This window comes from Coregonus lavaretus (genome assembly GCF_964263955.1).
Source record: "Coregonus lavaretus genome assembly, chromosome: 32".
Lineage (NCBI taxonomy): Eukaryota > Metazoa > Chordata > Actinopteri > Salmoniformes > Salmonidae > Coregonus > Coregonus lavaretus.
This window is the reverse complement of record NC_140019.1, coordinates 39,295,487-39,323,081: the sequence shown is the minus strand read 5'-3', so window position 1 is coordinate 39,323,081 and position 27,595 is coordinate 39,295,487. Positions and strand designations below refer to the sequence as shown.

The following is a 27,595-nucleotide window of genomic DNA, read 5'->3' as shown; positions in this document are numbered from 1 at the left end:
GGTGATGCTTTCTCTGTCATTCTTCGGCCGTTCGCTACGCCACGCCTATGGACATTGGCGAACATAGAGCAGCGGAAGAATTTAGTTTCAGTTGTCAGGCAAGGCCAGACCAAAGACAGTACAGTATGAATATAGGTTAAAACTTGTTCTCCAATAGAAATCCCCGATCACACTTGTAGGCGATGTCATGACGACCTTCATCAGGGGTCCAACGTTTATGGATATACTGACGAGATACATGTCTCTCCGCCCTAACAATGGGAGTCGTTGTCCACAAAGGGGCAGTCTATTGGTGGATACGTCTCATTATTGTAAACTTATTTTAAATATTCGATGAGGGTTGTGACGTCAACCGCCTGTATTCAATGTATAGAGATGCTACGCTACAAGTCTCAGAACATGAATATGCATAGCCATATCGAGATATTTAAGTGTTTTTTTTTTCTCGCAAAGTTGCCGGAATGATACGTGTCCTATTTTTATTAGTACACTCGTAACAACTTAAGCATTACGAAACTTATATTCGATCAAATAAACCTCACGTAGCAAATAAGCCATTACATTTTTGTTTTATATTTCGAGAAACAAAAATTATTAAATTTTCATTTCTCTCATTGCCTTCTCAAGCGTTCCCGGAAGTCTGGCGTTGTTGCGCCTCGGTGGCCAGACTGCTCAAAGGGAAGATTTTCGACAACGCCTTTTCACGCTGGTTCGATTTGTCATTCTCTGCTCGCCGTACAGAAACAAACCGACTGCATTTTCAGTGTTTTCGCACAGCGCAAACGCGGGGGGGGTCTTTTTTTCATGGATTTGGGGCAATAAAGTTGTCCAAAACAGCATTTAACAGGCTTACAGTAGCAACCCATAACATAACACAATAAAATGGAGACAGAACACCGGCTTAAAAAGGTAAGTGGTGTTCAATTTGATGGAAAGTAACGCTAGCTAGCATGGGTAGCACACTATCTAGCTTGCTAGCTAGCATAGCTCCCGTTGTAACTAACACATTAATAGACGCTAGGTTCCTTCAGTCCATTATTGGGCTAGTTGTAACGTTAGAGTAGCTATGTTATGTAGTCAAATATATTTATAACTAACTTACCCTATTGATTACATTTTACATTTTAGTCATTTAGTAGACGCTCTTATCCAGAGCGACTTACAGTTAGTGAGTGCATACATTTTTCATACTGTGATGTAGCTATGTATTTTGTTTGCTAACTAGCAAATCGTTTAGTTAGGCACCTGAATAAACCACTTCACTGTCCCTATTGTAATTGTTGTGTACTTTTCTAACCAATTTGTTTCCACAGAGATCCTATGGGAAGGAGGAGAAGTCTGGATCAGATCATCCCTCAGAGGAGGATGACTATGTTCCATACGTACCTGTCAAAATCAGGAAGCATGAAATGGTAAACACACAGTCTCACTCTCTGTTTGTTATTCATCCCCTGTAAGTGTCAGACTGTGTGTCTGTCTGTCTGTCTGTCTGAGCCTGCTGCTGACAGACATGGTTTACCTTCGACAGCTTCAGAATGAGTTGTACTGTAGATCCACCAAACACAATGACCCATAACTCTCCTCCCTGCCTCTCTCTCTCTCTCTCTCTCTCTCTCTCTCTCTCTCTCTCTCTCTCTCTCTCTACCAACCTCCCTCCATCTCTCCCTCCCTTGCAACCAACCTCTTTATCTCTCTCTCTCTCTCCCCCTCTCTCTGTGCCCCCAGCAACTGAAGATGCTGCGTCTGCGAGGGAAGGTGGTAGAGGAGGAGCAGAAGGATAGTGGAGGAGAGCAGAGAGATGAGGACGAGGGGCTGGGACCACGCTCTAACGTCTCCCTGCTGGACCAACACCAGGTCCTCAAGGAAAAGGCTGAAGGTAAGTGGTACAGTGGCAGTTTGAAATGGAAAGATTTGACAGTTAGAATTGGAATGATTTGACAGTTATAATTGGAATGATTTGACAGTTATAATTGGAATGATTTGACAGTTAGAATTGGAATGATTTGACAGTTAGAATTGGAATGATCATTGTTCAGTGTTGGTGAATTATGGGGGATTGTCCATGGGTAGTAGAGAAAACAGAAGGACAAACCAATTATGGATTCCAAAATGTATAATGATCTTGAGTTGTCTTTTGTTAAATGCTAAAATGAGTATTTTTCTGTCCACAGCTCGTAAAGAGTCAGCCAAGGAGAAGCAGCTGAAAGAAGAGCAGAAGATTCTGCAGAGTGTGGCAGAGGGAAGAGGTAAGATATGTTGCTGTACATACTGGCCCTAACCCTGTAGATATGTTGCTGTACATACTGGCCCTAACCCTGTAGATATGTTGCTGTACATACTGGCCCTAACCCTGTAGATATGTTGCTGTACATACTGGCCCTAACCCTGAAGAGGTAAGATATGTTGCTGTACATACTGGCCCTAACCCTGTAGATATGTTACTGTACATACTGGCCCTAACCCTGTAGATATGTTGCTGTACATACTGGCCCTAACCCTGTAGATATGTTACTGTACATACTGACCCTAACCCTGTAGATATGTTGCTGTACATACTGGCCCTAACCCTGAAGAGGTAAGATATGTTGCTGTACATACTGGCCCTAACCCTGTAGATATGTTACTGTACATACTGGCCCTAACCCTGTAGATATGTTGCTGTACATACTGGCCCTAACCCTGTAGATATGTTACTGTACATACTGACCCTAACCCTGTAGATATGTTGCTGTACATACTGGCCCTAACCCTGAAGAGGTAAGATATGTTGCTGTACATACTGGCCCTAACCCTGTAGATATGTTACTGTACATACTGACCCTAACCCTGTAGATATGTTGCTGTACATACTGGCCCTAACCCTGAAGAGGTAAGATATGTTGCTGTACATACTGGCCCTAACCCTGTAGATATGTTGCTGTACATACTGGCCCTAACCCTGAAGAGGTAAGAGATGTTGCTGTACATACTGGCCCTAACCCTGTAGATATGTTGCTGTACATACTGGCCCTAACCCTGAAGAGGTAAGAGATGTTGCTGTACATACTGGCCCTAACCCTGTAGATATGTTACTGTACATACTGACCCTAACCCTGTAGATATGTTGCTGTACATACTGGCCCTAACCCTGAAGAGGTAAGATATGTTGCTGTACATACTGGCCCTAACCCTGTAGATATGTTACTGTACATACTGACCCTAACCCTGTAGATATGTTGCTGTACATACTGGCCCTAACCCTGAAGAGGTAAGATATGTTGCTGTACATACTGGCCCTAACCCTGTAGATATGTTGCTGTACATACTGGCCCTAACCCTGTAGATATGTCGCTGTACATACTGGCCCTAACCCTGTAGAGGTAAGATATGTCGCTGTACATACTGGCCTTAACCCTGTAGAGGTAAGATATGTTGCTGTACATACTGGCCCTAACCCTGCAGAGGTAAGATATGTTGCTGTACATACTGGCCCTAACCCTGCAGAGGTAAGATATGTCGCTGTACATACTGGCCCTATCACTGTCAATGGGCTGCTGTTGTTCTGGTCCAGATTCACTTCAGGGGTGGACAACACGGGCTGAGTGCAGGCTTTTATTCCAGCCCAACTCTAATAGTTTGTTTCTCTTTCAGCTCTCATGTCGGTGAAGGAAATGGCCAAAGGCATCATCTATGACGACCCCATCAAAACAAGGTGAGGGTCCAGATTCTAGAGGGTTACACCGTTTTTCACTGTTCCTACCACACACCAGAATATCAATCAAATGTATTTACAGAGCCCTTTTTACATCAGCAGATGTCACAAAGTGCTATACAGAAACCCAGCCTAAAACCCCAAATAATAAGCTAAATACATTTATACTGAACAAAAATATAAACTTAACATGCAACAATTTCAAAAATGTTACTGAGTTACAGTTCATATAAGAAAAACAGTCAGTTGAAATTAATGCATTAGGCCTTAATCTATGGATTTCATTTGACTGGGCAGGGGCACAGCCATGGGTTGGGCCTGGGAGGGCATAGGCCCACCCACTTGGGAGCCAGGCCCAGCCAATCAGAATGAGTTTTTCTGCACAAAAGGGCATTATTACAGACAGAAATACTCCTCAGCACCCCACCCTCCCCCTCAGACGATCCCGCAGGTGAAGAAGCCTGATGTGGAGGTCCTGGGATGGCGTGGTTACACATGGCCTGAGGTTGTGAGGCCGGTTGGACGTACTGCCAAATTCTCTAAAACGATGTTGGAGGTGGCTTATAGTAGAGAAATTAACATTCAATTCTCTGGAAACAGCTACTGTGGACATTCCTGCAGTCAGCATGCTAATTGCATCTGTGACATTTTAGAGTGGCCTTTTATTGTCCCCAGCACAAGGTGCACCTGTGTAATGATCATGATGTTTAATCAGCTTCTTGATATGTCACACTTGTCAGGTGGATGGATTATCTTGGCAAAGGACAAATGCTCACTAACAGGGATGTAATCCATTTGTGCATAACATTTTGAGAGAATAAGCTTTTTGTGTGTACTGAAAATGTCAGGGATCTTTTAATATGCCATTTAGCAGACGCTTTTATCCAAATGTGTGCATACATTTTTACGTATGGGTGGTCCCGGGGATCGAACCCACTACCCTGGCGTTACAAGCGCCATGCTCTACCAATTGAGCTACAGAGGACCTTTTTTATTTCAGCTCATGAAACATGGGACCAACACTACACGTTGCCTTTATATTGTTGTTCAGTGTAAAATGTACCGTTGTTATTGTTTTAGTTGGTTGGCTCCGCGCTACATCCTGAACATGCCCCCTGCGAGACACGACCGCGTCAGGAAGAAGTACCACATCCTGGTCGACGGTGACGGTATCCCTCCGCCCATCAAGAGCTTCAGGGAGATGAAGTTCCCACAGGGTGAGAGACACACACCACACACACACACACACACCACACACACCACACCACACACACACACACACACACCACACCACACACACACACCACACACACACACACACACACACACACACACACACACACACACACACACACACACACACACACCACACCACACCACACCACACACCACAGACACACAGGGTGAGACCCTGAGGTTCACTAAAGATATGATTAGTTCAAAAGATCACTGAAACCCAAGTTTCTACACGGTGAAACACCAGACAGACATAACTTTTATTGAAAACCTTACCTTCCATTTAGTTTTACACCTTTTTATTCATTTGAAAAGTGGTGATGATATGTTTTTGTAGTAGTCATTCATTCCCCAACCTTCTTTAACCATGTGTTTGCAGCAATCCTGAAAGGTCTGAAAAAGAAGGGAATCGTTCACCCCACACCCATTCAAATCCAGGGAATTCCCACCATGTAAGGACAGTAGTATACCACTGATGATGTGGCCCAAGTTCCTTATTAAATGAACATGATTCCTGGAGATATATAAAGCTATACAATGTTTAACTGGATTCTCATTGGTTGTCTTCGCTTCTCTCTGTTACTGTAAAGCTCTGAAACAATTATAGTAAAAAGGGCTATATCAATACAATATGATTGGTTGGCTATATCAATACAATATGATTGCTTGGCTATATCAATACAATATGATTGGTTGGCTATATCAATACAATATGATTGGTTGGCTATATCAATACAATATGATTGCTTGGCTATATCAATACAATATGATTGCTTGGCTATATCAATACAACATGATTGCTTGGCTATATCAATACAACATGATTGCTTGGCTATATCAATACAACATGATTGCTTGGCTATATCAATACAATATGATTGGTTGGCTATATCAATACAATATGATTGCTTGGCTATATCAATACAATATGATTGCTTGGCTATATCAATACAATATGATTGCTTGGCTATATCAATACAATATGATTGGTTGGCTATATCAATACAACATGATTGGTTGGCTATATCAATACAATATGATTGGTTGGCTATATCAATACAACATGATTGGTTGGCTATATCAATACAATATGATTGGTTGGCTATATCAATACAACATGATTGGTTGGCTATATCAATACAACATGATTGCTTGGCTATATCAATACAACATGATTGCTTGGCTATATCAATACAATATGATTGGTTGGCTATATCAATACAACATGATTGGTTGGCTATATCAATACAATATGATTGATTGGTTGGCTATATCAATACAATATGATTGGTTGGCTATATCAATACAATATGATTGGTTGGCTATATCAATACAACATGATTGGTTGGCTATATCAATACAATATGATTGATTGGTTGGCTATATCAATACAATATGATTGATTGATTGGTTGGCTATATCAATACAATATGATTGATTGATTGGTTGGCTATATCAATACAACATGATTGATTGGTTGGCTGTATCAATACAACATGATTGGTTGGCTATATCAATACAATATGATTGGTTGGCTATATCAATACAATATGATTGATTGATTGGTTGGCTATATCAATACAATATGATTGATTGATTGGTTGGCTATATCAATACAATATGATTGATTGATTGGTTGGCTATATCAATGCAATATGATTGATTGATTGGTTGGCTATATCAATACAATATGATTGATTGGTTTCCTCTGTATCTCTCTGTGTGCAGTCTCTCAGGCCGGGATATGATCGGTATCGCCTTCACAGGTTCAGGAAAGACTCTGGTGTTCACCCTCCCCATCATCATGTTCTCTCTGGAGCAGGAGAAGAAGCTGCCCTTCTGTAAGAGTGAAGGACCCTACGGTCTCATCATCTGTCCCTCAGTAAGTCCTTCACACTGTACTCTGATTCGCTCTTGACCACTTTCTCTTCCATAGATGATAAAATTGACTGATGACAGATCATGTTTCTGATGTTCCTCTCCTCTCCCTACAGAGAGAGTTGGCTAAACAGACCCACACCATCATAGAATACTACTGTAAGCTGCTGGAGGAAGAAGGGGCTCCACATATGAGATCAGTCCTCTGTATAGGAGGCATGTCTGTCAAGGACCAGATGGAGGTGGTCAAACAGTAAGTACTCTGAACCAGTCAGCCAGTCAACCAGTCAGTCAAACAGTAATGACTCTGAACCAGTCAGTCAGTCAACCAACAAGTCAGTTAGCTAGTCAGCCAGCCACTCAGCTAGTCAACCAGTCAGTCAGTCAACCAGTCAAACAGTAAGTACTCTAAACCAGTCAGCCAGTCAACTAGTCAGTCCGTCAGTCAACTAGTCAGCCAGCCAGTCAACCAACAAGTCAGTTAGCTAGTCAGCCAGCCACTCAACTAGTCAGCCAGTCAGCCAGCCAGCCAGTCAGTCAGTCAGCCAGCCGGCCAGTCAGTCAGTCAGTCAGCCAGCCAGTCAGTCAGCCAGCCAGCCAGTCAGTCAGCCAGCCAGCCGGCCAGTCAGCCAGCCAGTCAGTCAGTCAGCCAGCCGGCCAGTCAGTCAGTCAGCCAGCCGGCCAGTCAGTCAGCCAGCCGGCCAGTCAGTCAGTCAGCCAGCCAGTCAGCCAGCCGGCCAGTCAGTCAGCCAGCCAGTCAGCCAGCCGGCCAGTCAGTCAGTCAGCCAGCCAGTCAGCCAGTCAGCCAGCCAGCCAGCCGGCCAGTCAGTCAGCCAGCCGGCCAGCCGGCCAGTCAGCCAGTCAGTCAGCCAGCCGGCCAGTCAGTCAGTCAAACAGTCAGTCAACCAGTCAGCCAGTCCTCTGTATAGGAGGCATAGTCCAGTGGATAAGAACCAAATATACCCAAGATTGTGCATTTGATGATAAAATTATCAAACTTGTACACTAACACTATACACCTTAAAGACATGCTCCGGTACTTTGGCGACTTAGAAAGTATTTATTAACCCTCCTGCTTTGGACTGGATATGTCAATGTGTTGTTCATACATGCATAATCTATGAGCAGAATTACTGTCTTACCTCAATTAGCCAGGAAATCCCTAGTTAGAAAGAGACTGTTTTCTTGTAGCCACTCCCCCTAGCAATAGAGTTCTAACCCCTTTGAGTGACAGCTAGCAAGAGGCATGCCCAGAGTTATCCAATGAGGTTGCAGGGCGGGCCCAAAGGCTCAGTGGACACATTAGAAGGATCAATGACGTGGTACACGTATCTGCACATATGTGACATAGTACGCAATTTCCGGGACCACTTTTGGCTTGTGATTGCTACATTCAGAACTACTGGCTAAAAAGTATACAAAAGTACTGGAGAATCTCTTTAAGGAACATTTTAAATATAGCAGGCAGTCCGGGAAGCCTGTCAGGCAACCAGGGAGGCCGTTTTAGGAAAGTGATTACCTGTTAGATGAAAATATGGTAAAATCATTCCAAATAATATCAAAATGACTTTGTAATTTTTTCTACCCACTAATTAAACCCCATCGATAATATAGACAATAATTCTGATCATAAAGTACTCTTAATACTACCTTCATGGTCAAATTGTGGGCTTTCACACACAGCTAGGGCATGTCTAAAGATGCCATCACAGAAGTTGACCATTACCCCCCCCCCCCTCCCCGGTGGCCATTTCCAATATGGCCACCAACCACGATTCACATTCACATATCTCCATTAATAGTTGGTACATACAGCCAATGATGGCTTCAAATATATAGTGTGATATTCTGTTTTGTGTCAATTTGAAGAAATGTGACAGGAAACCTGCCTTCTACACATCACTTTGGGTACAATTCCATGTGAATGCATTATCTGTGCAGCAGAGACAAGTGACCCATTTTAACAAAATGCTTTTTGTGACAAGCCCGTTCAGCCTTCACACAAAGTACACGTCTAGATCAAGATGTCTAGCTGTAGTACCATTGCTGATGAAACGTGTTATACTCGAAAGGGACCGCCAACCTGCTCCGTAGGGCCATATCAGCCTTGATTCACAGCCAGCCGTGTGAGGACCAGTTTGACGTCTGACCTCTGAACCCTGTGTTTGTAGCGGTGTCCACATGATGGTGGCGACCCCCGGCCGTCTGATGGACCTGCTGCAGAAGAAAATGATCAGTCTGGATATCTGTCGTTATCTGGCTCTGGACGAGGCTGACAGGATGATCGACATGGGCTTCGAGGAAGACATCAGAACTATCTTCTCCTACTTTAAGGTACGGAAGGGGTTTAAAACAGGGTCATTTTAACCCCAGAACGCTCCTGCACACTTTACAACATCATCGCTGTTTCTATTAGGTGACTACTAGTGGTATGTTTTCTAACCGTCAACCAAACAGTGCTTTTAACACCTACGTCCTTCGTGCAGGGCCAGAGACAAACTCTGCTGTTCAGTGCCACCATGCCCAAGAAGATCCAGAACTTTGCCAAGAGTGCCCTGGTCAAACCCATCACCATCAACGTGGGCCGGGCCGGCGCTGCCAGCTTGGACGTCATTCAGGTACAACACACCAGCAGAAAAAAATAATTTCCGCGTCCCAAATGGCACCCTCGTCCGTATATAGTGCACTACCTGGTCAAAAGTAGTGCCCTATATGGGGAATAGGGTACAAATTGGGACGCACTCGCATAGGAATATCGTAAAATGAAATAGGATTGTGTACTTTGGCACGGTGACTGCAAATGGACTTTTGATTATATGTGACTCAATTAATTTAAAATGTTTACATTGATTTGTTTTTACATTGCGTTTAATTCCAGGAAGTGGAGTATGTGAAAGAAGAGGCTAAGATGGTTTACCTGCTGGAATGTCTTCAGAAGACCCCTCCTCCGGTTAGTAACCTGCTGTTCTCTGGTTACCTCTCAGTATTTTTACATTTTAGTCATTTAGCAGACGCTTTTATCCAGAGCGACTTACAGTTCTGTAGGGTGTCCCACTCTGATTGGGTGAAAATGCGCTTTGGTGATGAAATTTCACTTCCTTTTGTTATAAAATACATTTTTACCAAGACAAATATGATTATTCATGTTCTGAATCGTTCAGTGGGGTCTTTCTCTCACATATCATTAACATTTATATACAAGAAGTCGGATTTCGTAACCCAATACATCCAATAATAAGCACCGAGCTCTGTTGACAGAGCTAATGCAGCTTTCTCACACAAACTTTTGAGGATTTTACATGTTGTGGCGGTTGTCTTCAAAGTTGTTTCCGCGGATCGAAAAAAGCAAAATGATCATGACACGAGCTGAATTAAATGTAAAATGCTTTGAAAAGAAAAAGCTTGCGGTACCCTGAGTGCTCTGTTGACATGTCACACAGATACGCTTGTTTCTGGAGAAATCTTCTAAAAAGAAAGTCGTATACTAAAATATGAAAATACTGCATGTCATGTCTCAAAAACGATACAGTGGGGAAAAAAAGTATTTAGTCAGCCACCAATTGTGCAAGTTCTCCCACTTAAAAAGATAAGAGAGGCCTGTAATTTTCATCATAGGTACACGTCAACTATGACAGACAAAATGAGAAAAAAAATTCCAGAAAATCACATTGGAGGATTTTTAATGAATTTATTTGCAAATTATGGTGGAAAATAAGTATTTGGTCAATAACAAAAGTTTCTCAATACTTTGTTATATACCCTTTGTTGGCAATGACACAGGTCAAACGTTTTCTGTATGTCTTCACAAGGTTTTCACACACTGTTGCTGGTATTTTGGCCCATTCCTCCATGCAGATCTCCTCTAGAGCAGTGATGTTTTGGGGCTGTCGCTGGGCAACACAGACTTTCAACTCCCTCCAAAGATTTTCTATGGGGTTGAGATCTGGAGACTGGCTAGGCCACTCCAGGACCTTGAAATGCTTCTTATGAAGCCACTCCTTCGTTGCCCGGGCGGTGTGTTTGGGATCATTGTCATGCTGAAAGACCCAGCCACATTTCATCTTCAATGCCCTTGCTGATGGAAGGAGGTTTTCACTCAAAATCTCACGATACATGGCCCCATTCATTCTTTCCTTTACACGGATCAGTCGTCCTGGTCCCTTTGCAGAAAAACAGCCCCAAAGCATGATGTTTCCACCCCCATGCTTCACAGTAGGTATGGTGTTCTTTGGATGCAACTCAGCATTCTTTGTCCTCCAAACACGACGAGTTGAGTTTTTACCAAAAAGTTATATTTTGGTTTAATCTGACCATATGACATTCTCCCAATCCTCTTCTGGATCATCCAAATGCACTCTAGCAAACTTCAGACGGACCTGGACATGTACTGGCTTAAGCAGGGGGACACGTCTGGCACTGCAGGATTTGAGTCCCTGGCAGCGTAGTGTGTTACTGATGGTAGGCTTTGTTACTTTGGTCCCAGCTCTCTGCAGGTCATTCACTAGGTCCCCCCGTGTGGTTCTGGGATTTTTGCTCACCGTTCTTGTGATCATTTTGACCCCACGGGGTGAGATCTTGCGTGGAGCCCCAGATCGAGGGAGATGATCAGTGGTCTTGTATGTATTCCATTTCCTAATAATTGCTCCCACAGTTGATTTCTTCAAACCAAGCTGCTTACCTATTGCAGATTCAGTCTTCCCAGCCTGGTGCAGGTCTACAATTTTGTTTCTGGTGTCCGTTGACAGCTCTTTGGACTTGGCCATAGTGGAGTTTGGAGTGTGACTGTTTGAGGTTGTGGACAGGTATATTTTACACTGATAACAAGTTCAAACAGGTGCCATTAATACAGGTAACGAGTGGAGGACAGAGGAGCCTCTTAAAGAAGAAGTTACAGGTCTGTGAGAGCCAGAAATCTTGCTTGTTTGTAGGTGACCAAATACTTATTTTCCACCATAATTTGCAAATAAATTCATTAAAAATCCTACAATGTGATTTTCTTGATTTTTTTTCCTCAGTTTGTCTGTCATAGTTGACGTGTACCTATGATGAAAATTACAGGCCTCTCTCATCTTTTTAAGTGGGAGAACTTGCACAATTGGTGGCTGACTAAATACTTTTTTTCCCCACTGTATCTATCTTACCTCTATATTGTTTTATGTCTTGCGGATTCGAGAAGAAAGATGATGAGTTCAACGGGAAAGTCAGCCTGTCAGGTGGTCTTTATTCTCACAGCCTAGTTGAGGTGATGCTGTGTCTGTCAGGTGGTCTTTATTCTCACAGCCTAGTTGAGGTGATGCTGTGTCTGTCAGGTGGTCTTTATTCTCACAGCCTAGTTGAGGTGATGCTGTGTCTGTCAGGTGGTCTTTATTCTCACAGCCTAGTTGAGGTGATGCTGTGTCTGTCAGGTGGTCTTTATTCTCACAGCCTAGTTGAGGTGATGCTGTGTCTGTCAGGTGGTCTTTATTCTCACAGCCTAGTTGAGGTGATGCTGTGTCTGTCAGGTGGTCTTTATTCTCACAGCCTAGTTGAGGTGATGCTGTGTCTGTCAGGTGGTCTTTATTCTCACAGCCTAGTTGAGGTGATGCTGTGTCTGTCAGGTGGTCTTTATTCTCACAGCCTAGTTGAGGTGATGCTGTGTCTGTCAGGTGGTCTTTATTCTCACAGCCTAGTTGAGGTGATGCTGTGTCTGTCAGGTGGTCTTTATTCTCACAGCCTAGTTGAGGTGATGCTGTGCAATTTTCCTTTGTTGTTTTTTCCTCGGTCCTCCATTGATTTAGTCACCCTAACTTTTACCACCCTACAAGGGTAAAAACTACATTATAAACTGGGTGGTTCGAGCCATGAATGCTGATTGGCTGACAGCCGTGGTATATCAGACCGTATTCCACGGGTATGACAAAACATTTATTTTTACTGCTCTAATTAGGTTGGTAACCAGTTTATAATAGCAATAAGGCACCTCGGGGTTTGTGGTATATGGCCAATATACCAGGTGTGGCAGACGAGGGTTGCTCAAGATGTTTACACAGATCAGACACGGACAGAATTGTATTAGCTCGGTTTCAAGGGTGTTTATTTAAATAATAAACAACGAGAAAATAATAGGTCTCCTCCGGGATACTGTCTTCTGGGCTCTGGGGTCTCCTCCAGGAGACCTCCTCCGGGATACTGTCTTCTGGGCTCCGGGGTCTCCTCCGGGATACTGTCTTCTGGGCTCCGGGGTCTCCTCCGGGATACTGTCTTCTGAGCTCTGGGGTCTTGCTGTATCCTGTGGGGAACAAAACCCAGCTCCCTCCGTTATCTCTGGTACTGAGGACGACTGTACGGGAATAATCTCTCGTCCCCGGTCCCCAGTCCCCGGTCCCCAGTCCCCGGTCCCCAGTCCCCAGTCCCCAGTCCCCGGTCCCCGGTCCCCAGTCCCCAGTCCCCAGTCCCCAGTCCCCAGTCCCCGGTCCCGTGTGCTGCCCTTCTGGGACTCGTCCAGCTGGTAAGCAATCAGCCCCTTGATTACTCACCAACCACAATCAGCCCCAATTAGTCCAGGCCCGGAGAGCTCGTCAAGACCTTGCCCGTCCATATACCACACCCCCTCGGGCCTTATTGCTTAAATAACTATTGAACGGATTATGATAGAGACATGAGGTTTGGACCATTGGTTTTCTTAAAGGATTATATACACAATTAACATATATTATTTGTGTTGAACACAATTAACTGTGTTCTCTCTACCACACCACATGGCAGAGGAGGCTCCTGGGAGGAGCTATAGGAGGAAGGGCTCATTGTAATGGCTAGAATGGAATCAATGGAACAGAGTCAAACATGTGGTTTCCATATGTTTGATACTGTTCCATTGATTCCAGCCATTCCAATGAGCCAGTCGTTCCTATAGCTCCTCCCAGCATCCTCCTCTGGTGTACAGGTGTACTCAACCTGGTCTGTGTGTCTAGTTACAGAAGTGACTTACTTCTTTACTTCTGGTTAGTACTGTGTTTTCTCTGCCACATGACATGGTTAGTACTGTGTTTTCTCTGCCACATGACATGGTTAGTACTGTGTTTTCACTCTGCCACATGACATGGTTAGTACTGTGTTTTCACTCTGCCACATGACATGGTTAGTACTGTGTTTTCACTCTGCCACATGACATGGTTAGTACTGTGTTTTCTCTGCCACATGACATGGTTAGTACTGTGTTTTCACTCTACCACATGACATGGTTAGTACTGTTTTCTCTGCCACATGACATGGTTAGTACTGTGTTTTCACTGCCACATGACATGGTTAGTACTGTGTTTTCACTCTGCCACATGACATGGTTAGTACTGTGTTTTCACTCTGCCACATGACATGGTTAGTACTGTGTTTTCTCTGCCACATGACATGGTTAGTACTGTGTTTTCACTCTGCCACATGACATGGTTAGTACTGTGTTTTCACTGCCACATGACATGGTTAGTACTGTGTTTTCACTGCCACATGACATGGTTAGTACTGTGTTTTCACTCTGCCACATGACATGGTTAGTACTGTGTTTTCACTCTGCCACATGACATGGTTAGTACTGTGTTTTCTCTGCCACATGACATGGTTAGTACTGTGTTTTCACTCTACCACATGACATGGTTAGTACTGTTTTCTCTGCCACATGACATGGTTAGTACTGTGTTTTCACTGCCACATGACATGGTTAGTACTGTGTTTTCACTCTGCCACATGACATGGTTAGTACTGTGTTTTCACTCTGCCACATGACATGGTTAGTACTGTGTTTTCTCTGCCACATGACATGGTTAGTACTGTGTTTTCTCTGCCACATGACATGGTTAGTACTGTGTTTTCACTCTGCCACATGACATGGTTAGTACTGTGTTTTCACTCTGCCACATGACATGGTTAGTACTGTGTTTTCACTCTGCCACATGACATGGTTAGTACTGTGTTTTCACTCTGCCACATGACATGGTTAGTACTGTGTTTTCTCTGCCACATGACATGGTTAGTACTGTGTTTTCACTGCCACATGACATGGTTAGTACTGTGTTTTCTCTACCACATGACATGGTTAGTACTGTGTTTTCTCTGCCACATGACATGGTTAGTACTGTGTTTTCTCTGCCACATGACATGGTTAGTACTGTGTTTTCTCTGCCACATGACATGGTTAGTACTGTGTTTTCACTCTGCCACATGACATGGTTAGTACTGTGTTTTCACTCTGCCACATGACATAGTTAGTACTGTGTTTTCTCTGCCACATGACATGGTTAGTACTGTGTTTTCACACTGCCACATGACATGGTTAGTACTGTGTTTTCACTCTGCCACATGACATGGTTAGTACTGTGTTTTCTCTGCCACATGACATGGTTAGTACTGTGTTTTCACTCTGCCACATGACATGGTTAGTACTGTGTTTTCTCTGCCACATGACATGGTTAGTACTGTGTTTTCACTCTGCCACATGACATGGTTAGTACTGTGTTTTCACTCTGCCACATGACATGGTTAGTACTGTGTTTTCTCTGCCACATGACATGGTTAGTACTGTGTTTTCACTCTGCCACATGACATGGTTAGTACTGTGTTTTCACACTGCCACATGACATGGTTAGTACTGTGTTTTCACTCTGCCACATGACATGGTTAGTACTGTGTTTTCACTCTGCCACATGACATGGTTAGTACTGTGTTTTCACTCTGCCACATGACATGGTTAGTACTGTGTTTTCTCTGCCACATGACATGGTTAGTACTGTGTTTTCACTCTGCCACATGACATGGTTAGTACTGTGTTTTCACTCTGCCACATGACATGGTTAGTACTGTGTTTTCTCTGCCACATGACATGGTTAGTACTGTGTTTTCACTCTGCCACATGACATGGTTAGTACTGTGTTTTCTCTGCCACATGACATGGTTAGTACTGTGTTTTCACTCTGCCACATGACATGGTTAGTACTGTGTTTTCTCTGCCACATGACATGGTTAGTACTGTGTTTTCACTCTGCCACATGACATGGTTAGTACTGTGTTTTCACTCTGCCACATGACATGGTTAGTACTATGTTTTCACTCTGCCACATGACATGGTTAGTACTGTGTTTTCACTCTGCCACATGACATGGTTAGTACTGTGTTTTCACTCTGCCACATGACATGGTTAGTACTGTGTTTTCACTCTGCCACATGACATGGTTAGTACTGTGTTTTCACTCTGCCACATGACATGGTTAGTACTGTGTTTTCACTCTGCCACATGACATGGTTAGTACTATGTTTTCACTCTGCCACATGACATGGTTAGTACTGTGTTTTCACACTGCCACATGACATGGTTAGTACTGTGTTTTCACTCTGCCACATGACATGGTTAGTACTGTGTTTTCTCTACCACATGACATGGTTAGTACTGTGTTTTCTCTGCCACATGACATGGTTAGTACTGTGTTTTCTCTGCCACATGACATGGTTAGTACTGTGTTTTCTCTGCCACATGACATGGTTAGTACTGTGTTTTCACTCTGCCACATGACATGGTTAGTACTGTGTTTTCACTCTGCCACATGACATGGTTAGTACTGTGTTTTCACTCTGCCACATGACATGGTTAGTACTATGTTTTCACTGCCACATGACATGGTTAGTACTGTGTTTTCACTCTGCCACATGACATGGTTAGTACTGTGTTTTCACTCTGCCACATGACATGGTTAGTACTGTGTTTTCTCTACCACATGACATGGTTAGTACTGTGTTTTCACTGCCACATGACATGGTTAGTACTGTGTTTTCACTCTACCACATGACATGGTTAGTACTGTGTTGTGGTCCTCTGTAGCTCAGCTGGTAGAGCACGGCGCTTGTAACGCTAAGGTAGTGGGTTCGATCCCCGGGACCACCCATACACAAAAAATGTATGCACGCATGACTGTAAGTCGCTTTGGATAAAAGCGTCTGCTAAATGGCATATTATTATTATTATTACTATGTTTTCACTGCCACATGACATGGTTAGTACTGTGTTTTCACTCTGCCACATGACATGGTTAGTACTGTGTTTTCACTCTGCCACATGACATGGTTAGTACTGTGTTTTCTCTGCCACATGACATGGTTAGTACTGTGTTTTCACTCTGCCACATGACATGGTTAGTACTGTGTTTTCACTCTGCCACATGACATGGTTAGTACTGTGTTTTCACTCTGCCACATGACATGGTTAGTACTGTGTTTTCACTCTGCCACATGACATGGTTAGTACTATGTTTTCACTGCCACATGACATGGTTAGTACTGTGTTTTCACTCTGCCACATGACATGGTTAGTACTGTGTTTTCACTCTGCCACATGACATGGTTAGTACTATGTTTTCACTGCCACATGACATGGTTAGTACTGTGTTTTCACTCTGCCACATGACATGGTTAGTACTGTGTTTTCTCTACCACATGACATGGTTAGTACTGTGTTTTCACTGCCACATGACATGGTTAGTACTGTGTTTTCACTCTACCACATGACATGGTTAGTACTGTGTTTTCACTGCCACATGACATGGTTAGTACTGTGTTTTCACTCTGCCACAGGACATGGTTAGTACTGTGTTTTCACTGCCACATGACATGGTTAGTACTGTGTTTTCACTGCCACATGACATGGGTAGTACTGTGTTTTCACTGCCACATGACATGGTTAGTACTGTGTTTTCACTCTACCACATGACATGGTTAGTACTGTGTTTTCACTGCCACATGACATGGTTAGTACTGTGTTTTCACTCTGCCACATGACATGGTTAGTACTGTGTTTTCACTCTGCCACATGACATGGTTAGTACTGTGTTTTCACTGCCACATGACATGGTTAGTACTGTGTTTTCTCTGCCACATGACATGGTTAGTACTGTGTTTTCTCTGCCACATGACATGGTTAGTACTGTGTTTTCACTCTGCCACATGACATGGTTAGTACTGTGTTTTCACTGCCACATGACATGGTTAGTACTGTGTTTTCACTCTGCCACATGACATGGTTAGTACTGTGTTTTCACTCTGCCACATGACATGGTTAGTACTGTGTTTTCTCTGCCACATGACATGGTTAGTACTGTGTTTTCTCTACCACATGACATGGTTAGTACTGTGTTTTCTCTACCACATGACATGGTTAGTACTGTGTTTTCACTGCCACATGACATGGTTAGTACTGTGTGTTCACTCTACCACATGACATGGTTAGTACTGTGTTTTCTCTGCCACATGACATGGTTAGTACTGTGTTTTCTCTACCACATGACATGGTTAGTACTGTGTTTTCTCTACCACATGACATGGTTAGTACTGTGTTTTCACTGCCACATGACATGGTTAGTACTGTGTTTTCACTCTACCACATGACATGGTTAGTACTGTGTTTTCACTGCCACATGACATGGTTAGTACTGTGTTTTCTCTACCACATGACATGGTTAGTACTGTGTTTTCTCTACCACATGACATGGTTAGTACTGTGTTTTCACTGCCACATGACATGGTTAGTACTGTGTTTTCACTCTACCACATGACATGGTTAGTACTGTGTTTTCACTCTGCCACATGACATGGTTAGTACTGTGTTTTCTCTACCACATGACATGGTTAGTACTGTGTTTTCACTGCCACATGACATGGTTAGTACTGTGTTTTCACTCTACCACATGACATGGTTAGTACTGTGTTTTCTCTACCACATGACATGGTTAGTACTGTGTTTTCACTCTGCCACATGACATGGTTAGTACTGTGTTTTCTCTACCACATGACATGGTTAGTACTGTGTTTTCACTCTGCCACATGACATGGTTAGTACTGTGTTTTCACTCTGCCACATGACATGGTTAGTACTGTGTTTTCTCTACCACATGACATGGTTAGTACTGTGTTTTCACTGCCACATGACATGTTTAGTACTGTGTTTTCACTGCCACATGACATGGTTAGTACTGTGTTTTCTCTGCCACATGACATGGTTAGTACTGTGTTTTCTCTACCACATGACATGGTTAGTACTGTGTTTTCTCTGCCACATGACATGGTTAGTACTGTGTTTTCACTCTGCCACATGACATGGTTAGTACTGTGTTTTCACTCTGCCACATGACATGGTTAGTACTGTGTTTTCACTCTGCCACATGACATGGTTAGTACTGTGTTTTCACTCTGCCACATGACATGGTTAGTACTGTGTTTTCACTGCCACATGACATGGTTAGTACTGTGTTTTCACTCTGCCACATGACATGGTTAGTACTGTGTTTTCACTCTGCCACATGACATGGTTAGTACTGTGTTTTCTCTACCACATGACATGGTTAGTACTGTGTTTTCACTCTGCCACATTACATGGTTAGTACTGTGTTTTCACTCTGCCACATTACATGGTTAGTACTGTGTTTTCACTCTGCCACATGACATGGTTAGTACTGTGTTTTCACTCTGCCACATGACATGGTTAGTACTGTGTTTTCACTCTGCCACATGACATGGTTAGTACTGTGTTTTCTCTACCACATGACATGGTTAGTACTGTGTTTTCACTCTACCACATGACATGGTTAGTACTGTGTTTTCACTCTGCCACATGACATGGTTAGTACTGTGTTTTCACTCTGCCACATGACATGGTTAGTACTGTGTTTTCTCTACCACATGACATGGTTAGTACTGTGTTTTCTCTGCCACATGACATGGTTAGTACTGTGTTTTCACTCTGCCACATGACATGGTTAGTACTGTGTTTTCACTCTGCCACATGACATGGTTAGTACTGTGTTTTCACTCTGCCACATGACATGGTTAGTACTGTGTTTTCACTCTGCCACATGACATGGTTAGTACTGTGTTTTCACTGCCACATGACATGGTTAGTACTGTGTTTTCACTCTGCCACATGACATGGTTAGTACTGTGTTTTCACTCTGCCTCATGACATGGTTAGTACTGTGTTTTCACTCTGCCACATGACATGGTTAGTACTGTGTTTTCACTGCCACATGACATGGTTAGTACTGTGTTTTCACTGCCGCATGACATGGTTAGTACTGTGTTTTCACTCTGCCACATGACATGGTTAGTACTGTGTTTTCACTCTGCCACATGACATGGTTAGTACTGTGTTTTCACTCTGCCACATGACATGGTTAGTACTGTGTTTTCACTCTGCCACATGACATGGTTAGTACTGTGTTTTCTCTACCACATGACATGGTTAGTACTGTGTTTTCTCTGCCACATGACATGGTTAGTACTGTGTTTTCACTCTGCCACATGACATGGTTAGTACTGTGTTTTCACTCTGCCACATGACATGGTTAGTACTGTGTTTTCACTCTGCCACATGACATGGTTAGTACTGTGTTTTCACTCTGCCACATGACATGGTTAGTACTGTGTTTTCACTCTGCCACATGACATGGTTAGTACTGTGTTTTCACTCTGCCACATGACATGGTTAGTACTGTGTTTTCACTCTGCCACATGACATGGTTAGTACTGTGTTTTCACTCTGCCACATGACATGGTAATGACTTATGCTAGTTAACCTTCTGTTTCCATTCTGGTTAGTCAGTAGAGAGGTCAAACACAGTACTAACTATAGGTATAGAGGTCAAAGGTAGAGGTCAAACAGCACTAACTAAAGGTAAAGAGGTCAAAGGTAGAGGTCATGTTAATGCATGCTAAAAGTGTGTGATGTTTAATCAGAACAGAAGGTAAGATGCTAGTGTTGTTTTCTGTCTCCCAGGTGCTGATGTTTGCTGAGAAGAAAGCAGACGTGGACGCCATTCATGAATATCTCCTGCTAAAAGGAGTGGAGGCTGTGGCTATCCACGGAGGAAAAGGTAATATCACTAACCCCTAGTTTTCCTACCTCAACCACTAGTCCCCTACCCTAACACGTGTGCCTAGTGCTGAAAGGAGTGGAGGAAAAGGTCAGATTTAAAACCCCTTCTCTTCCTGCAGTGACTACCTAAATAGGGAACAGGGGGCCATTTCAGACTCAATAACCCTGTTATGTGTGTTTCCAGACCAGGAGGAGCGTACTAAGGCCATCGAGGCTTTTAAGGAAGGGAAGAAGGATGTGTTAGTAGCTACTGATGTGGCGTCTAAAGGTCTGGACTTCCCCGCTATACAACACGTGGTCAACTATGACATGCCAGAGGAGATAGAGAACTATGGTGAGACATCACATCACATCTCGATCAATTTTAATCAATCAATCAAACATTTTTGACATGACATATTTTGGTCATTTAGCAGACAATCTTATCCAGAGCAACTTACAGTCAGAAATCAATCAATCATCCAATCAATCAATCAAAATGATAAAGCCCTTATACATCAGCAGTTACCACAATGTTTTTCACAGTAACCCGGCCTAGAGAGAGAGAGTGTGTTACCACATTTCTTCTCTTGTTAATCTTCTCATATTTCTGCTCATATCTCCCCTAAAGTGCACGTTATTGTCACCCTGTAATCAGACTCTCTCTAATCAGACTCATCCACCGACTGACTAAAAAGTGTTGTTGTTGTTGTGTTCCAGTCCACAGGATTGGTAGAACGGGTCGGTCGGGGAAGACTGGCATCGCCACCACCTTCATCAACAAAGGCTGTGGTGAGAAACAAGCCACCACTTGATTCTCTCTCTAACGTCTAGCCATGGTTTGCTTTCCATTGCATCTTCTGGAGTTTGCATCCAAGACTGTTTTATCAGACGCCCTCTTAAAACAGATCTGTAGAGAGAACACCTGTCTGAAGCCCTGGGTTGTATTCCATTAGGGCACGGAACGGAAAATGTTTTAAAAATTGTTTTGCAACATAATATTTTTAAAAAACGAGGCTTTCTTATTGGATTAAGTTCAGGTAGTCTCTCCCTATTGCAGTCCTTTTTTCTTCCTTTTTTGGTGCCTATTGAACACAACCCCGATGTCTTCCGTCCTGTAGATGAGTCGGTGCTGATGGACCTGAAGGCCCTGCTGATAGAAGCCAAGCAGAAGGTTCCTCCGGTTCTACAGGTCTTACAGACGGGAGACGAGACCATGCTGGATATCGGAGGTAACACACACCATCCTGACCTCTGCCTCTTTCCTCCCTCCTATCTGCACTCTCGCTCTCGCTCTCTGTTATATATTTCTCTCTCTGGAAGTATTCAGACCCCTTGACTTTTCCACATTTTGTTACGTTACAGCCTTATTCTAAAATTGAACACAATACCCCCATAATGACAAAGCAAAACGTTTTTTGTTTTTGTGCTAATTTATAAAAAATATATTTAAAAAAAATCACATTTACATAAGTATTCAGACCCTTTACTCAGTACTTTGCTGAAGCACCTTTGGCAGCGATTACAGCCTCGAGTCTTCTTGGGTATGACGCTACAAGCTTGGCACATCTGTATTTGGGGAGTTTCTCCCATTCTTCTCTGCAGATCCTCTCAAGCTCTGTCAGGTTGGATGGGGAGCATCGCTGCACAGCTATTTCCAGGTCCCTCTAGAGATGTTAGATCGAGTTCAAGTCCGGGCTCTGGATGGGCCACTGCAGGACATTCAGAGACTTGTCCAGAAGCCACTCCTGCGTTGTCTTGGCTGTGTGCTTAGGGTCGTTGTCCTGTTGGAAGGTGAACCTTCGCCCCAGTCTGAGGTCCTGAGCGCTCTGGAGCAGGTTTTCATCAAGGATCTCTCTGTACTTTGCTCCGTTCATCTTTCCCTCGATCCTGACTAGTCTCCCAGTCCCTGCCACTGAAAAACATCCCCACAGCATGATGCTGCCACCACCATGCTTCACCGTAGGGATGGTGCCAGGTTTCCTCCAGATGTGACGCTTGGCATTCAGGCCAAAGAGTTCAATCTTGGTTTCATCAGACCAAAGAATCTACCGTAGTTTCTCATGATCTGAGAGTCCTTTAGGTGCCTTTTGGCAAACTCCAAGCGGGCTGTCATGTGCCTTTTACTGAAGAGTGGCTTCCGTCTGGCCACAATAAAGGCCTGATTGGTGGAGTGCTCTGGAGCTCTGTCAGAGTGACCATCGGGTTCTTGGTCACCTCCCTGACCAAGGCCCTTCTCCCCCGATTGCTCAGTTTGGCCAGGCGGCCAGCTCTAGGAAGAGTCTTGGTGATTCCAAACTTCTTCCATTTAAGAATGGTACCCTTCCCCAGATCTGTGCCTCGACACAATCCTGTCTCGGAGCTCTACGGACAATTCCTTCGACCTCATGGCTTGGTTTTTGCTCTGACATGCACTGTCAACTGTGGGACCTTATATAGACAGGTGTGTGCCTTTCCAAATCATGTCCAATCAATTGAATTGACCACAGGTGGACTCCAATCAAGTTGTAGAAACATCTCAAGGATGATGAATGGAAACAGGATGCACCTGAGCTCAATTTCGAGTCTCAAAGCAAATGGTCTGAATACTTATGTAAATAAGGTATTTCAGTGTTTATTTTTAATACATTTGCAAAATAATCTAAAAACCTGTTTTAGATTTTTCATTATGGGGTATTGTGTGCAGATTGATGAGGTAAAAAAAAATGTTTTAATCCATTTTAGAATAAGGCTGTAACTTAACAAAATGTGTAAAAAGGGGAAGAGGTCTAAATACTTTCCGAATGCACTGTATCCTCTGGTCCTCTGGTCCTCTGTAGCTCAGCTGGTAGAGCACGGCGCTTGGTCTGGTAGTGATATATATGGATATAGTGGTCCTCTGTAGCTCAGCTGGTAGAGCACGGCGCTTGTAACGCCAGGGTAGTGGGTTCAATCCCCGGGACCACCCATATGTAAAAATGTATGCACACATGACTGTAAGTCACTTTGGATAAAAGCGTCTGCTAAATGGCATATTATTTATTATTTATTATTATACAGTGGGGAGAACAAGTATTTGATACACTGCCGATTTTGCAGGTTTTCCTACTTACAAAGCATGTAGAGGTCTGTAATTTGTATCATAGGTACACATCAACTGTGAGAGACGGAATCTAAAACAAAAATCCAGAAAATCACATTGTATGATTTATAAGTAATTAATTTGCATTTAATTGCATGACATAAGTATTTGATACATCAGAAAAGCAGAACTTAATATTTGGTACAGAAACCTTTGTTTGCAATTACAGAGATGATACGTTTCCTGTAGGTCTTGACCAGGTTTGCACACACTGCAGCAGGGATTTTGGCCCACTCCTCCATACAGACCTTCTCCAGATCCTTCAGGTTTCGGGGCTGTCGCTGGGCAATACGGACTTTCAGCTACCTCCAAAGATTTTCTATTGGGTTCCGGTCTGGAGACTGGCTAGGCCACTCCAGGACCTTGAGATGCTTCTTACGGAGCCACTCCTTAGTTGCCCTGGCTGTGTGATTCGGGTCGTTGTCATGCTGGAAGACCCAGCCACGACCCATCTTCAATGCTCTTACTGAGGGAAGGAGGTTGTTGGCCAAGATCTCGCAATACATGGCCCCATCCATCCTCCCCTCAATACGGTGCAGTCGTCCTGTCCCCTTTGCAGAAAAGCATCCCCAAAGAATGATGTTTCCACCTCCATGCTTCATGGTTGGGATGGTGTTCTTGGGGTTGTACTCATCCTTCTTCTTCCTCCAAACACGGCGAGTGGCATTTAGACCAAAAAGCTCTATTTTTGTCTCATCAGACCACATGACCTTCTCCCATTCCTCCTCTGGATCATCCAGATGGTCATTGGGAAACTTCAGACGGGCCTGGACATGCGCTGGCTTGAGCAGGGGGACCTTGCGTGCGCTGCAGGATTTTAATCCATGACGGCGTAGTGTGTTACTAATGGTTTTCTTTGAGACTGTGGTCCCAGCTCTCTTCAGGTCATTGACCAGGTCCTGCCATGTAGTTCTGGGCTGATCCCTCACCTTCCTCATGATCATTGATGCCCCACGAGGTGAGATCTTGCATGGAGCCCCAGACCGAGGGTGATTGACCGTCATCTTGAACTTCTTCCATTTTCTAATAATTGCGCCAACAGTTGTTGCCTTCTCACCAAGCTGCTTGCCTATTGTCCTGTAGCCCATCCCAGCCTTGTGCAGGTCTACAATTTCATCCCTGATTTCCTTACACAGCTCTCTGGTCTTGGCCATTGTGGAGAGGTTGGAGTCTGTTTGAGTGTGTGGACAGGTGTCTTTTATACAGGTAACGAGTTCAAACAGGTGCAGTTAATACAGGTAATGAGTGGAGAACAGGAGGGCTTCTTAAAGAAAAACTAACAGGTCTGTGAGAGCCGGAATTCTTACTGGTTGGTAGGTGATCAAATACTTGTGTCATGCAATAAAATGCAAATTAATTACTTAAAAATCATACAATGTGATTTTCTGGATTTTTGTTTTAGATTCCGTCTCTCACAGTTGAAGTGTACCTATGATAAAAATTACAGACCTCTACATGCTTTGTAAGTAGGAAAACCTGCAAAATCGGCAGTGTATCAAATACTTGTTCTCCCCACTGTATCAACACAGAGAGAGAGTGAGAGAAATGTACACTACCAGTCAAATGTTTGGACACACCTACTCATTCAAGGTTTTTCATTATTTCTACATTGTAGAATAATAGTGAAGACATCAAAACTATGAAATAACACATATGGAATCATGTAGTAACCATAAGTGTTAAACAAATCAAAATACATTTTATATTTGAGATTCTTCAAATAGCCACCCTTTGCCTTGATGACAGCTTTGTACACTCTTGGTATTCTCTCAACCAGCTTCACCTGGGATGCTTTTCCAACAGTCTTGAAGGAGTTCCCACATATGCTGAGCACTTGTTGGCTGCTTTTCCTTCATTCTGCCGTCCGACTCATCCCAAACCATCTCAATTGGGTTGAGGTCGGGGGATTGTAGAGGCCAGGTCATCTGATGCAGCACTCCATCACTCTCCTTCTTGGTAAAATAGCCCTTACACAGCCTGGAGGTGTGTTGGGTCATTGTCCTGTTGAAAAACAAATGATAGTCCCACTAAGCCCAAACCAGATGGGATGGCGTATCGCTGCAGAATGCTGTGGTAGCCATGCTGGTTAAGTGTGCCTTGAATTCTAAATAAATCACAGTGTCACCAGCAAAGCACCCCTACACTATAACACCTCCTCCTCCATGCTTCACGGTGGGAACTACACACGCGGAGATCATCCGTTCACCCACACCGCATCTCACAAAGACACAGCAGTTTGAACCCAAAATCTCCAATTTGGACTCATTAGACCAAAGGACAAATTTCCACCGGTCTGCTCGTGTTTCTTGGCCCAAGCAGGTCAATCTTATTGGTGTTCTTTAGTAGTGGTTTCTTTGCAGCAATTCGACCATGAAGGCCTGATTCACACAGTCCCCTCTGAACAGTTGATGTTGAGATGTCTCTGTGACTCTGTGAAGCATTTATATGGGCTGCAATTTCTGAGGCTGGTAACTCTAATGAACTTATTCTCTGCAGCAGAGGTAACTCTGGGTCTTCCTTTCCTTTGGCGGTCCTCATGAGAGCCAGTTTCATCTTAGCGCATGATGGTTTTTGCGACTGCACTTGAAGAAACTTTCAAAATTCTTGACATTTTCCGTATTGACTGACCTTCCGGAAATAGCCTTCATTTCTCAGAACAAGAATAGACTGACAAGTTTCAGAAGGAAGTTCTTTGTTTCTGGCCATTTTGAGCCTGTAATCGAACCCACATTTGCTGCTAACAATGTCTACACTGTATTTCTGATCAATTTGATGTTATTTTAATGGACAAAAAAATTGCTTTTCTTTCAGCTGCTTCTCTCTCCCTTTGTCTTATTCCCTCTATCTCCTTTTCTAGTCACATAAGTTTTTTATTTATTTTTAATCGTTTATTGCTGTAACTATGACTAGCCCAGATGTCTGTCATGACTTGGCCTGGTTCCTCCCCATTCTAACCTACCTGTTGTGTCTCTGCTTGTGTTCCCCAGGAGAGAGAGGCTGTACGTTCTGTGGTGGTCTTGGTCATCGTATCACAGACTGTCCCAAACTGGAGGCCATGCAGACCAAACAGGTCACCAACATCGGACGCAAAGACTACCTGGCACACAGCTCCATGGACTTCTGAATTTACTTTACAGAATACCAGCACCTACTTGGAGGACTCAGAATACTGTCACCTACTTATGCTGTGCCTGGTGTGGTTTGCCAGGTACAATGGGACCAATTGGGATTGTCCCAAAAGGATTGTCACCTGAAATATGTGTTGACAGATGATTTTGACCCAGCAGCTCTGCTTGATATCCATGGCTCTGTGAGACTGACATGGTTATGATGTGAGACTGACATAGTTCTGATGGCCCAGTTTCTCAGAGCAGTTTTGGAATAGAGGAAGTAACATGTATTTTTTTATTGTTGCCCAACATTGTCCCCAGGGCTGGTAAGATGAAGACAGAAAGGCTCTGTGGGTATAAAAGGCTACAGCTTGGTTGAACTATTTTTGTGCAACTCTGAATTTCTCTTCCATCTGTTTTATTATTTGCTGTTTTGTATTAAAATAAATGTACATTTCTCTGCAACGCTATTGTAATGTTAATAAACCAATTTGACAAACCACATCAGACTTTCACTGTGTTCGTGTTTACGGGCAGTGGAAAGATTTAGTAACATTTCTACTGTAGAAACGTGTGTTGAAATACCAAGGGAAGTGTGTATCTTCCGTAACCATTGTGAACACAATAAGCATTTTTTAGATTGTAACTAAGAACGAGCTTAATCATCCGTGGTGTTGGAGAGGGGAAGGAAGGGGCGG

At 43.5% G+C, this 27,595-nt stretch overlaps 1 protein-coding gene across 1 annotated transcript; it reads left to right on the top strand.

The window, feature by feature from the left end:
- LOC311107418 (putative ATP-dependent RNA helicase DDX41) lies at nucleotides 1-27,399 on the top strand. The gene is made up of 17 exons (XM_084149910.1): nucleotides 1-909; nucleotides 1,314-1,412; nucleotides 1,726-1,876; nucleotides 2,172-2,246; nucleotides 3,631-3,691; nucleotides 4,772-4,908; nucleotides 5,307-5,379; nucleotides 6,656-6,809; nucleotides 6,922-7,058; nucleotides 8,977-9,139; nucleotides 9,292-9,423; nucleotides 9,684-9,755; nucleotides 20,589-20,685; nucleotides 20,872-21,021; nucleotides 21,387-21,458; nucleotides 21,788-21,898; nucleotides 26,775-27,399. The coding sequence occupies exons 1-17, from the start codon at nucleotides 883-885 to the stop codon at nucleotides 26,909-26,911; spliced, it is 1,848 nt and encodes a 615-aa protein (XP_084006036.1). The 5' UTR covers nucleotides 1-882; the 3' UTR covers nucleotides 26,912-27,399.
- The last annotated feature ends 196 nt before the right edge of the window (nucleotides 27,400-27,595 follow it).